General features: G+C 32.4%; 3 protein-coding genes and 1 pseudogene across 5 annotated transcripts in view; 1 reads left to right on the plus strand and 3 right to left on the minus strand.

Moving 5' to 3' along the window:
- The window catches only part of LOC115245016, a 2,822-nt pseudogene extending 2,567 nt beyond the window's left edge, over nt 1–255 (minus strand).
- A 2,574-nt stretch (nt 256–2,829) lies between these two features.
- LOC115245018 (odorant receptor 46a-like) lies at nt 2,830–6,015 on the minus strand. Its single transcript, XM_029823074.1, has 5 exons — nt 5,081–6,015; nt 4,428–4,802; nt 3,867–4,068; nt 3,307–3,462; nt 2,830–3,131 (listed from the first exon to the last, which is right to left on the minus strand). The coding sequence occupies exons 1-5, from the start codon at nt 5,440–5,442 to the stop codon at nt 3,087–3,089; spliced, it is 1,140 nt and encodes a 379-aa protein (XP_029678934.1). The 5' UTR covers nt 5,443–6,015; the 3' UTR covers nt 2,830–3,086.
- A 751-nt stretch (nt 6,016–6,766) lies between these two features.
- On the minus strand, nt 6,767–10,464 carry LOC115245013 (odorant receptor 46a-like). Of its 2 annotated transcripts, XM_029823071.1 has the most exons (5): nt 8,796–10,464; nt 7,989–8,369; nt 7,623–7,824; nt 7,309–7,464; nt 6,767–7,221 (listed from the first exon to the last, which is right to left on the minus strand). In XM_029823071.1, the coding sequence occupies exons 1-5, from the start codon at nt 9,155–9,157 to the stop codon at nt 7,174–7,176; spliced, it is 1,149 nt and encodes a 382-aa protein (XP_029678931.1). In that variant the 5' UTR covers nt 9,158–10,464; the 3' UTR covers nt 6,767–7,173. The 2 variants fall into 2 exon arrangements, with proteins under 2 accessions (XP_029678931.1, XP_029678930.1); XM_029823070.1 differs by lacking the exons at nt 6,767–7,221; nt 7,309–7,464 and having other exon boundaries at nt 7,492–7,824; nt 7,958–8,369.
- Nucleotides 10,465–11,950: 1,486 nt separating this feature from the next.
- Nucleotides 11,951–13,444, plus strand: part of LOC115245009 (carboxypeptidase D) — an 8,179-nt gene continuing 6,685 nt past the window's right edge. Inside the window, exons 1-2 of one of the 2 annotated variants that reach the window (XM_029823063.1) lie at nt 11,951–12,653; nt 12,965–13,200. In XM_029823063.1, the coding sequence (XP_029678923.1) occupies nt 12,966–13,200 (235 nt within the window). In that variant the 5' untranslated portion in view covers nt 11,951–12,653; nt 12,965. The remainder of the gene's footprint in view (nt 12,654–12,964; nt 13,201–13,444) is intronic. The other variant, XM_029823064.1, reaches the window with a different exon arrangement.

A 13,444-nucleotide genomic window follows, 5' to 3' on the forward strand; every position in this document is an offset into this window, starting at 1 on the left:
AAAATATAATATAAATATCATATAATAGAACAAGAGTTAAATTTACATAAAATAAAAATTTATTTTTATGACTAACTTGTAAATGCTGAGATGATGACGTATGTATTCCGATATTATTAGTCTTTTGTTATCTGGCGGAACAGACGAGTATCCCACACATTTAATTGTTTTGTTAGCTATTAATTTGCGAAGACGACTTTCGAAAATTTCAAACTGGGCGCACGTTTGTAAAAATTATTTTATATGAAATCTTATACTTTTAAATATTATTTATTTGTAAGAGATAAAAAGACAGAGTGCGATACACTTTTTAAAATATATTTTAAACTGTTTTGTTTTTTATATAATATCTATTTTATATTTTTATAAGAAACAGAATATTTTTTTCTTATAAAATATTGTCTTCTTTCTTTATAAATTATTAATTTGCAATTTATATAGTTACGTCTTCAAGCATGGTAATTAAGTGATTATTATAACAAAAAGCAGTAAAAAATCAAGAAGTCGCAAGGAGATGATAGGAATGATAGTTGCCGATGCTGATTGGAGTCATGAATATCATGGTATGTACTAATATTATATTTATATATCACCAATGCATCAAAAAAAAAATTAGGAGAAGTATTTGCATTTTTGTAAACAATTTATTTTATAAAAGAGAGAGAAAGATATAGAGAGAGGGAACTATAAGTTATTTAACTATCTCGAGAAAAAAAGTTATTGCACATACATCTTTTAAGTGGCAAACCTTCACTCAAAAAAGTGGTATTGCAACTACAGCAAAAATTTTCTGGGTGCGCAAAATTAACTGAGGTACATAAATGATTAGCAAATACTGTGATATCGCATATGTTTCGCATTTAATCAATCTAAGTGACAGAGACAGAATTTATATCTGAACTGTTTGTGAAATTTAGAAAGAATGTTTTTCTGTGGCGCCTATCCATGATAGGGCCAATCATACTTGTTATAAAGTTTGGCTGTGGTAGACAGAAAAAATTAGCGGCAAGAAACAAATGAATATATAATCCTCACGTCTAACATATTTGTATAACGCGCTCAATCTATCTAGCTCTTTTAAACAATTTTTCTCAATTTTTCGATGCTGCAGTTATAATTGGCAGTTATATTTCTCACAAAGATCGTTCTGTAGTATCGAAACTCATATTTATCCAATGCAGTGATTAACATTTGGCAATGGGACCTAAATTTTCTAGAAGATATTATTAGAATATTGCTGCTATAAATTCTATATGTAACAGACAATATTCTAACAGATACAAAAAATAGCGATAAATTTTTGTTGTGACACCTAGAAATCTACCTATATCAGCAAGACATTTTTTTGAGTGTTTAATACAATATTAAGTAAAATTGAGAGTCATAGAGATAACAATTACATTTACCTGATAAACTTGTCAAATTTCGTTTGTATCGTTACTTCATCCTTGTCTCGCGGTTTACACGGTTCGTTCATCAACACTTGTATTAAATCGATAATTGCACTTCGACGTATTATGACGATAGTCGCTTTACAACAAACAGCGATCATACTCACGAACAATAAAGAATTGGCAACGAAATCATCGATATTATTAACAACAAGAACGATGTCCATGAATTGGGTTAATGTTAAAAAGTATTCCAAGACTAGTACAATAAAAGTAAATGCATTATATAACAGTTTAGCGCCAGTCGACGACCATTCGATAGGCTGCCATATACCACCAATAGTATACATTAAAAAATTTAGAGAAAGTATTTGCATCTTTATAATATTATAAATAACACTTATCTCATAAAATTGAGATTTAACTGTAACTTATTAAATTTTAATGCAACGTATGACATGTGTAAATGCAAATGATATGAGAAAAGTATGAATATTAGTCACGCACTTTTTCCCTTTGCACAGAATAGTGGCACAAACGTGATTTATTTCGCTATCGGAAAGATGATTAAACTACAACTATGTGTAGTCGAGCATGTCTTGCGGGAGACTATGTATGATTCTACCTGCTTGCTTCGATTTTTAGACTTTAATACCGTCAATTAAAGTAATTAGTAACCCGGCATAAAGTCGTTTATTACGGTGTGTCTTGTTTTCCGCTTATATGAATACTGCAGTCACAGTCGCTTTATTTCGCAAGGGTCGGGGTTGCCGTTCTTTGCAATCAAACATATTGTCATATTCTCATCGAATGAAATATTTGTACATTTTCTTGTTGTCGGCAGTAAGCGAGTGGGAAACTATATTTCTGCACAGGCTTGACTTAATTACGTAAAAGTACAAAACGACGAGAGGGATAAAATGTACACATATATCGTACATTTAAATATTTTCCAAATTAAACGCTTATGCATCTACTTGCTAAGTATGATGAGGGTACTGGAAGATTATGTAGCAACTCTAGTATATTTTCACAGAGTATATCGCAGATATATGTACTATTGTAAAAGTGATATTTTTCTTTTTTAGATAATGTTCAAATCAAAATTATTATTTATACATATATCAGATAAAAACTATTACATTGTTTTGTTACGTATTTACACTCAATATATGTATATGTGTGTATGGATGTAAATGTACACATGTCATAAATGTCTGTAGATATTTGCATCTTGCAATCCTGCGGTATTTTTTATATACGATATCGGTTTTGTATATTTGCTTTTTGCCCGACTGTGTATATGTGTTCCTATTCTCAAGGATAAATTTTGGCAGTCATTATCAGCATTTTAATATGTATATTTATGTACGAATGCTATATATTCTGCAGATTTTTCATTTTTTTTTTTGAATGTGCTTAATCTGTTACGATATTATAATATCACCAAATAGATTTTATGATTGTTTGATAGATAGCTTTATTTATGATAATTAATATTGGCAATCTATTAGTGAAAAAAAACAAACGAATATAGTAATTATAAATAATAACGACACTAATATTTTTATAATTCAAATAGGGATTTGGGTTGAGATAATTATGCAGATAGAAATTTTACAGATTTACAGTCTGCTAATTTATCAAAAACTACAATAATATTTTCATGTTTGTACACTCTCGATTAATTATATCTCATTTTTGTAATACATTAAATGCCGAGTATGATATTTTCAAAATCTGGAAGAGAAATTAGAGAAAGGATTACTTTAGAAGACTATGCACTTGTCAAAAATTCCGATTGCGTTCTTATAGATTTAGGCATTATCAACTATCTTTAGTGATATCTTAGACATTTTTATAATATATCAAGTCATATTACTTTGTTATATACATATACAATAATAATACTTACACCGCTATAAGATTGGAGAGATAAAGTTATCAAGAAACTACTGGTAAACTTTATAGGAAGTGTGCTACGCATCATGATCATCAACAGCTCCTTTCTTTCGCTTACTGATAACAAGGCCCAATCCATTTTATATATCGCATCTCCGACGCTAACACTCTGCCATAAAAATACAATAGAAATAGAATAATTATTTTATAATAATATTAAATTACTTTCTTTTTACAGCTTTATATATACATATATAAACATTTATACTTTACATACATTTTTATATATATATATACGTTATTTCACATAATGTATAAATATGAATGTGGGATATTTCCAATTTTGCGATCGAAGATTATTTCGCAAGCTTAAAACGAATAAAATTATGCAGGTGTTCGTGATTCTGAATCATATTAATTTAAAAAATAAATTACTCAGACTCGTATACCTTGTAAACTAATGTAATTTAAAATCAAGAATATTTTCATAATTTACTTTTTCTCGAACTTGCGAGATAATCTCGATCTCTCTATCAATCAAGTATACGTTTGGATTCTGAAATTCAAATTTACCTTAAGTATGACTTCGTTTCCAGACCAGCAATAAACATAGATTTGTACGAACATACAGATAGTGTAAACTATCAAAGTAGCACTTTCGGATTCCGTCATATGTGCTGACAGATAATATACACTTGTGCATAATACCAGTATGCTGCCAAAGAATTGGACAAAAAGTACTTGATTGAATATAACGTTTACCGTTTTTGCGTATCTATAACGATGTTATATTAATTTTATATTAAGGTAATATGTGGTGGTGGACAATGTTATCGTTACATATATTTTCAAAATTGTTTACAGTTTAAAAATTACGGGAATACATCCCGTCGTATTTTATTTCTTAAGACATAGTAGGCATGATTCTAAATAAGAATTAATATTTAATTTACTTTAAGAATTGGGCAATTTAACATAATAATTTAACAAATTATTTTATAAATGTTACCACAATATTAAAAAACAACAGAAGAATGGTAGATATAGTAATTAACAGATTCGTATATTTCAAAATATAAATGATAGGATTTACAGAAAGCAATGCATAAAAGAATTGATTCTCATATGACTAACTTGTAAATACTGAGGTGATAATTTATGTATTCCGAAATAATTGCCCTTCCTTTATTTGATGAAACAGGTTTCAGATATTTAGCTATTTTGTTAGATATTAATTTGTCAAGACGATTCTCGAAAATTTCAAACTGAGCGCACGTTTGCAAAAACAGTCCAAAGACTAGGGTTTCCGTGCCAACATTAATGATAGTGCAGAAAATCACAGCCATGATTTGCTGAATGGATGTAATTAAGAACATCGGAGATGTATCAATATCGTACGGCACCCATACTCTATAAGGTAAATAACCCTGTGTGACGTTTAGCACTGATCTTATTGTGACGCCCGTAACGGAACACGTCGCCAAAAGCGAATACTTAATTGAACATGACCTGTGAATAAAGAATTGAGATTATATTTTCTAAACTTTTGTACTTTTATAGCAGCTTTAAAATTTATTTGCGTTTTTAATACACATACAAAAATTTATAATTGAAATGACAATATGTAATTTTTCTTCTATAGGGGAACTTAATGTAAGATTTAAAATAATAATTTTATAGCTTTTTTTAAAGAATATTTATTATTATATTAAATAAGAAAATTAATAAATTTTTTGTAGCATTTATATGATTATAGTTGAAGCGTTTTTATAATGATACGTGCTTACCTGATAAACTTATCAAATTTTTTTTGTATTGCCATTTCGTCTGCGTCTCGAGGTTTACACGGTGGCTTCAACAATGTTTGTACCAAGTTGATAATTGCATTTCGACGTATTACAACGATAGTCGCTTTACACGAAACAGCAACAATAGTCAGGAACATTAGAGTATTAGTGGCAAAATCATCGATATTGTTAACAACAAGAAGAATATCCATGAATTGAGTTATCATCATAAAATATAACAAGCCTAGTACAGTAGAGGTAAAGATGCTGTACAACAACTTAGCGACGTTCGATGACCACTCGATAGGTCGCCATACACCGCCGACGGTATACATTGAAAAATTTAGAGAAAATAGTTGCATATTTTTAAGTAGAAATAGCTTATCGGGATATTGCACAAAAATATAACACTTTTACATATATAAAATAACTAGAATAATCATTTATAGCATATGGTCTCTTCTTTTTATTTTCTTAAAAATATTAATTAATTTTTGCGGGTTTTTTCAGGAAAAACTCAATATATATATAGAATAGGATATAATTTTTTATATGATATATTATACGATGATAAAATATTTTATGAGCGGCGCTCGCATTTCACTTTAAGCAGTAAATATGAAAGATTTTATTCATCTAACACATAGATAATATTAGCGTGTGTTGAGAATCAAGTAACCTTTAACCATGATAAAAATATATGCAAATATAACTTAAAAATAGATATTTATATCGCACACTTTTTCCAAATATTGCTTCTCATATTTTAACAGCACAACACAAATGATAGATGCTAAACGGATATGGACTGTTTCAATATCGTAAAGACAATTAAACTTCAACTAAATAAAACGCGCATGTATTGCAAGAGACAATGCATGAATTTACTTTCTTTAACATCAGAACCCTATGCTATATTAACTACTTGTCATTAGCAACTTGATATGAAATATATTATAGCGTATTACAGTTCACATTATTTTCTGTTTATATATAAATATTGTAATGACTGTAATGACAACTGTCTTCTTTATATCGATTAAGTGACGCATTTCTACTTTTGTATCCAAGCATATTGTTGCATTCCCATCGAATAAGATATTTATTTTTTATCGTCGGTTTTTATTTGTCAGTGTAGACTTATATTTTCCAAAAGAAATATAAACATTTATATTTCCTTTATTTCATCGTCTGAAGAAAATATAAAATATAACGAGTATGTATAGTACAATTAGATTTTCTCCAAGTTGTAGAACCATCTACATGTCTCTATTAAATACGACGAGTGCAAGCATTATTAATTCTAGCGTATATCGCGTGCTTCGTATAAGGCTTATAAAAAAAATAGTAAGTATTTTATTCTTAGCGAATTAATCGAACAAAAGTTTTAAATTTATGTATCATTCCTAGGCAAACATGTAATATCTTTTTATAGGCATTTTGCTTGGGTATTTTTAAATTGATTTTAAATGTTTTATATGTGTAAATTATTATAATTGTAACAATTTCTCTCTCTTCTTTTAAAGAAATTTTTATTTTTATGTATTTTGCCTATTTCTTTTAAATATCTTTACACATAGCTTTTTAGGAATAATGTATATTTCGATTAGAGGATAAAAAAACAACATACGTATCTCTTACATTAATTAAGAAATATTGAATCTTGATAAACATTTCTAACTATGTTAGTGATTATTATATCTCACTAGTTATTTTTGTTAATAATTTTAAAAATTATTTTATATATTGTAAAAATTCACAAATCAAATCACAAAATATTCTGGATTATTGATTGAATTAAGATATCTTCCAAATTTAAATATTTTTATATGCCTTTCCTAAAAAATATGCATAAGAAAATATTTGTATTGCATTCAAATTAGATGTTTTGCGAATATTTGCAAAAAACATTTAATTTAATTTACTTTGTACTTATCAATCTGTGTTATGTGAATTCTAGATAATTTGTTCAAAAAATAAAAACTGCTATAACAGCTATAAAAAAAGATATATCGAAATTTGACATTCTAAGATGAGTAATTTATTTATAAGTTATTGCGTACATGATATATTGCGAAAGAATAAATTAAATCTTAAGATTGTTGCAACAGATTAAATGCAGAGTAAGACGCTTTCAGAAGCTGTAAGATAAAATTAAGTTTTAGTAGAAATTAAACATACTCTTTACATTACCAAATATCAAAAAAGCTTGAAATTTTGATACTAACATTGCCATAAGACTCCAGAGACAACGTCACCAAAAAGCTACTGGTAAACTTGATGGATCGTGCGCTACGCTTCATAATCATCAATAGATCCTTTCGTTCGCTAACTGGCATCAATATCCAATCCATTTGATACACAGCTTCGCTCAATCCAGAACTCTGAAAAAATAAAATCACGATTAGAATAATGAAACGGTCATCAGCGGAATAATTTTTTGCGAAAAACTTGCAAAATAGAATTTTGCACAGCAAAATGTGCTATTTTTTGTCTGTCTCTTTTTATAACACAAGACCCTTACTATCTTAAATATAACTACCTTAAGTATAACTTCGTTTCCAGCCCAACAATAAACAAAAATCTGGACAAACATGCAAAGTGCGTAGATAATCAAGGTGGCGACGTCTGAAATTGTCATGTGAGAAGATAAATGGTACAGACTTGAGCACAACACCAATATGCTGGCGAAAAATTGGACAAAGATCACTTGGCTGAATATCTTGTTGATAATTTTGGCAAGCCTACAAATATTTTTATATTATGTTGCAAAAATTATACAATTAAAATATATACGAAAACAAAAAGATATTACAACTAATATTATGTATGCACTACAAAAATCATCTAACATATTTAACACAGAAAGATACGTACGTAAAATAACTTTATCATCTGCTTGACGAACCTGATTATACACAGGTGATGTAAAATATGCTCCGACAATCTGCCTGTTTTATTTGACGCATCATTCAACGAAATTCTGGAAGATTTCTCCTCGCTGGGTTTCGTCATTTTCTCCAGACGATGTTTCAAAATCTCAATTTGTGCGCATATTTGTAAGCAAAATCCCAATACCGTGGTCTCCGTCGCGACGTTTACAATCGTGCCAAAAATTATAGCCACGAGCTCTTGAATTGATGTAAACCAGAATAAAATGGGCAAGGTGCAATCGTACGGTACCCACATTCTATAGGGTAATTGACCCTCTAAAATATTGAGCAACCCTCCTATTATGGTTCCAGTGACAGAAAACGATGCCAGAGATGTGTAACTTATGGAATATGATCTGTATTTCGCAAAAATATATAGTAATCAGCATATAATGGCAATGTACAAGAGCAATATATGTTGTGTGTGTGTGTTTCGAAATTACATAAATTAATGATACTGCTCAGGCAATATAAAGAAAAATATCATCTTTATCATACAATTATCATCACAAATGTATGAACAAAACACATTCATTTAAATTAATTATATTATAATTATTCGATAGTACACTAATACATTTTTTATGAATAATTTAAGAAAATTAACTTACGATTAGAATTTCTCATATATTTGTTAAATTAAATCTTAAATCTCTTTAGTTCAATTTATTTGTGTTGCCTTATTTTATTTAAATGAGTGACCACATGTGTTATTTATCAATTTATATGCTAACAAGATTGTGACGTCAACGATAGTTGCATCAACAGTTAAACATACCCACCTGATCAAACGATCGAACTTCATCTGGATGTCGCTCTCCTTTTCATTGTAAGCTTTGCAAGGTTTCTTCTGTAGTGTTTCGATCAAATTGATTATTTCATCGCGATGTGTTACAACAGCAGTTACTTTGAACAATACACTGACAGCCGAAAGCAGCATTAAGGAATTTGTGGCAAAATCGTCCACGTTATCGATAACAAGGATTATATCCAGCAATTGAGTCAGCGTTAGAGTTGTCAACAGATATATCGTGAGGCAAGTAAGCAAACTATATAGTATCTTGGAACATTTCGAAGACCATTCGATTGGTCGCCACATACCACTAATGGTGTATAAAAAAAAATTGAAAGAGAGTATCTGCATTTTTGTCTACAATACTAAAAGCGATAGATTTGCTTTATTTGCTGAAAAATCTTTTTAAGATATATAATTAAAGAATAAGTAATTATATTTTCATCAAATTTTTTTAGACCTTTATATACTTTTTTAAAAGTATTTTCACAAACCTATGTTTTGCATATATTTTTGTACAATAAAATTTCAAGCCTCAATTTCAACACCACAATTGCAAGCACTTTGTGATTAATATTTATAACCAAAAGAAATCGGATTACATAGCTTCAACAACAATCGTACATATCTATAAAAATGACTAATATATAATAATGCATACGCGACCAAGGTTCGTAAGGCACTACGGTTAAACGTCTTTGTCAAGTTTCGTTGTCCCTACATGACTTAAAATTAATGATTCATTAATGACTGATACGGCTGTCGATACTTCACCGCTGGGTAAGATATCTAAGATATAATTATAAGGGCTGTAGTCGTTTGATGCATTTGAGGGATGTTATATTTCCGGTGAATTCCAACATATTGTCGCGTTCCCAGGAAACGAAATACATTTGCATTTAAGTGTGTATTGCATAATTCTAACGACATTCACAAAGTCTCAGTGCAAAAATATTCTGAATGCTGGATACAGTGTGACATATAATATTGTAACAAAATAAAGTTTTCATCGAATTTGGAATATATATATATTTGCTATATTTTGAAATATTAAACGTAATTTTATTTTGTAATAATATTTTGTAAAAAATAGTGGAACGCGGTAATATGAATCTCACAATTATTTTATAGAGAAGGAAGCTACCGGTTGATTTTCACCGGTGACTTACTTACATTTCAAGAATTTACGTTACTCTATAGCCGTTAATTACGGCCTTAAGTCGCGACGTTTGTAATGACAGCCCTCGTTTTAAGTATAATCATATGTTTCCATAATATTGTAGATCGTGCGAGAGAATATATATCCACTCGTCTCTCGCGACATGTTTATTCCCGCTAATTCTGAAAATTTTATCCGGAATAAGTGAACGGCACGTGTATGCGAGTTCTCTCCACGCCACGTTCATTTATCCAAATTCCGTCATTTAACTTATACACATTCCCGTTGTATTTGATAGTGTGATCCGTTATGAAAGGGATCCCCTCCGAGGGAGCGGAGGAGATGATTATTTTATTTTTTTTTTTTTCATCGTTTCAAGGTAAATCGTCGACCGTGAGCGAAATCCACCTTGGGGAGAACGCACCAAGTTCTCGGACTTCCTCTCTGTCCCCCACCTCTCTCATTTCACTCTACGCTACATCACGCTCGCGCGCCTCGGTGACACCCTTCTGGCTGAATCTTTTTTTTTTTTTTTCATCGTTTCAAGGTAAATCGTCGACCGTGACCGAAATCCACCTTGGGGCGAACGCACCAAGTTCTCGGCCTTCCTCTTTGTCTCCGCCCCTTCCTCTCATCTCTGTCCCCCCCCTCTCTCATTTCACTCTACGCTACATCACGCTCGCGCGCCTCGGTGACACCCTTCTGGCTGAATCTTTTTTTTTTTTTTTCATCGTTTCAAGGTAAATCGTCGACCGTGACCGAAATCCACCTTGGGGCGAACGCACCAAGTTCTCGGCCTTCCTCTTTGTCTCCGCCCCTTCCTCTCATCTCTGTCCCCCCCCTCTCTCATTTCACTCTACGCTACATCACGCTCGCGCGCCTCGGTGACACCCTTCTGGCTGAATCTTTTTTTTTTTTTTTTTCAACGTGTTTCACCTTCCTCCCGCGGGTTCAACGATCCATCCGAAACCATGATCCGTGCCTCGGTCGGCATGAATAGGGAGAGAAGAGGGGTCGGACACCGCTAGTAGGACACCGTCCTCAATAACTCGTCGAAAGTACGTGGTGATGGTAGTGGTGAACGTCGGTGATCTTACGAATGCTCTATCGACCTGTATACCATCGCTGTATTGGTGTCTCAGATGGACGCGGACAGGCTCATTATATTCGAAAATATATAGCGCCCGGAGCTGACGCGAATTCCCCCCCCCTCCCCCACCTGTAACAGCGGGGGCGGAGGATGGGTCCGTGCGCCAAACATCAAGAACGAAAACCTCTTCACCTCAATTAACACCGGTAGCGCTGGTGAACGACAGTAGAGTTGTAGTGGTAACGGTAATAGTAGTAGTGATTCGTAACCGGTAGTCGTGCACGCGAGTTGATACATATACGTATTGTACTTGTCCTCTTTAACATGTAAAGCAACGCTAGTCTTAGTAAAGACAACTCTGTCAGTCTATAAATAATTCGCTTTTTTCGAACAGTAATGAATTGTATATTGTATATAATGGCAATAATTTTTAATTAATATATCTTCTATTGATATTATATATGCCCTATAAACTTGTTTGCGTTATTCGCATAAATATATTAATTTAAAATATAACAACTAATTTAGAATAAATATTTCTAGGTAATGGAATTAAGCGATATCTTTATGGGTCGCTGCTCCGCTAAATTTAGAGACATTTATTTATTAACGTAAAAAAGAAAAATATCATTTCTATTGAACTTATTCGTAATTGTTGAAAGTTTCCCTTTTTATGAACTCCGAGCGTTTCGGGCTTTATCTCGTCGCATAGCGGTACGAAACTTCCTGTGTTACGTTTACGCAAAAGATCTCCAGAGATATCGCTTATTAATGTGTGTGCGTGTGCATATACGCTAAATGCGTGCATGAAATATAACAATTCGCGGCGATACGCCCGACGGGTTGCTCATTGTGCGCCCGTTGACGTTGTGGTAGAATCATTGTGCCAGTGGTTGGTCTACAACGGAGAGAGAGCAGACAGCGGTGCAGATACCGGTGACGGAGGAAGTGGGCTTCATTAGTAACGGTGGTGGCGTCGGCGGTGGTGGTGGTGATGGAGGTGGTGGTGCTGGTTTGCTGGTGCTGGTCTACCGGTATACTGGTGGTGGTATAGTGAGTGCACGGCATATTTCGCTTCTCTTTGTAAGAGTTCGCAGTATCTCGCCGCTACTCTCACGCAGGCGAGAGAGGCGGCTTAACACCTTCCTCCTACGTTCGGACGCAAACTGTCAAACGTCCGCGCGCGGACCTCATTCTCGTTCACTGCCGGCGCATTCCTCTTCTTTCGTGATTTCCTCTTCTCTTCCTTTTTCATCTTCTTTTTTTAATCCTCTTCCGACTTCCGCAAATGCCGTCCATCGATTTGTCTGCCAATGTGATCGCGTACGACGAAAAGTGCGTGTCCTCTTCATCGGCGCCGGCTACCACATAAACAGCCAGGAGAGAAAAAAGAAAATCAAGATCGTCGTGAAAAATTTGTTGTGCGAATCGTCATTTTCACTGCTCTAGGTCACTCTCACGGATAAATTTCTGCGCGAACGAACGTACGAACACGGAAGAGCAGATCGACCCTCGCGCGTAAAAGATTGCTCCAAAGTTAGTGCGATCGTGTTCAGCGATTTTTTCAAACGTTTATCACTAATACTGGATACTATCAGGTAATGCAAATTTTTCTAATAAAGTTTTAAAATAAAGATAATATATTTGTTAATATTTTGGAAAAAAATTGCATGCAACACAATGCAAGAGATGTTAATTTAATATTCTAAATAGTAATATATCAATCTTTTTAACAATGAAAAGTTTTCAGTGAAAATAATACATTATTCAATTTTAGAGTGATATAATATATGTAGGAGAACATTTTCTCCCCCTTATATTGAATTAGAAAGCAAAAGAAAGATAATTATATACTTAATTACATTTCTTATATATTTCACATAAGTCTATATTACGACGATATTTGCAGAATGTATCGCGTGCTACTTTTTCTCATCTCCATCTATGGAAGCATTCGCGGAATGCAATTCCCCAACAAAGGGGATTTACCTCGTCAATATCATCCGCGTTACTTAATGTACGAGGAGCCATACAATATCGAGTTCAAGTATCACAATTACGAGCAGATGAGCCGCTTTCTTCGCGCGACGTCCCTTCGGTTTCAAAATCTCACCGCTCTGTACTCGATAGGAAAGTCGGTGAAAGGTACGGATTCTCTTATATGTGTAAAAGAATGCGATGTGAATACATCATATGTTCAGAGATAAAGCACTTATAAATAGGCATCGTATCGATTTCGATAAAAAGAGAACGTCCTGGAAAAAATATTTCAAAACTTATAAATGTTTTATGTAACTTTTTATGTTTAAAGTTAAAAAAAAAAAAAAAAAAAAAAAAAAAAAAAAAATAAAAATCACAACAAAACCAAAAATATAAAATTTATTTCTTG

This window comes from Formica exsecta, unplaced genomic scaffold (genome assembly GCF_003651465.1).
Source record: "Formica exsecta isolate Colony F162 unplaced genomic scaffold, ASM365146v1 scaffold90, whole genome shotgun sequence".
In the NCBI taxonomy this organism is placed as follows: Eukaryota; Metazoa; Arthropoda; class Insecta; order Hymenoptera; family Formicidae; genus Formica; species Formica exsecta.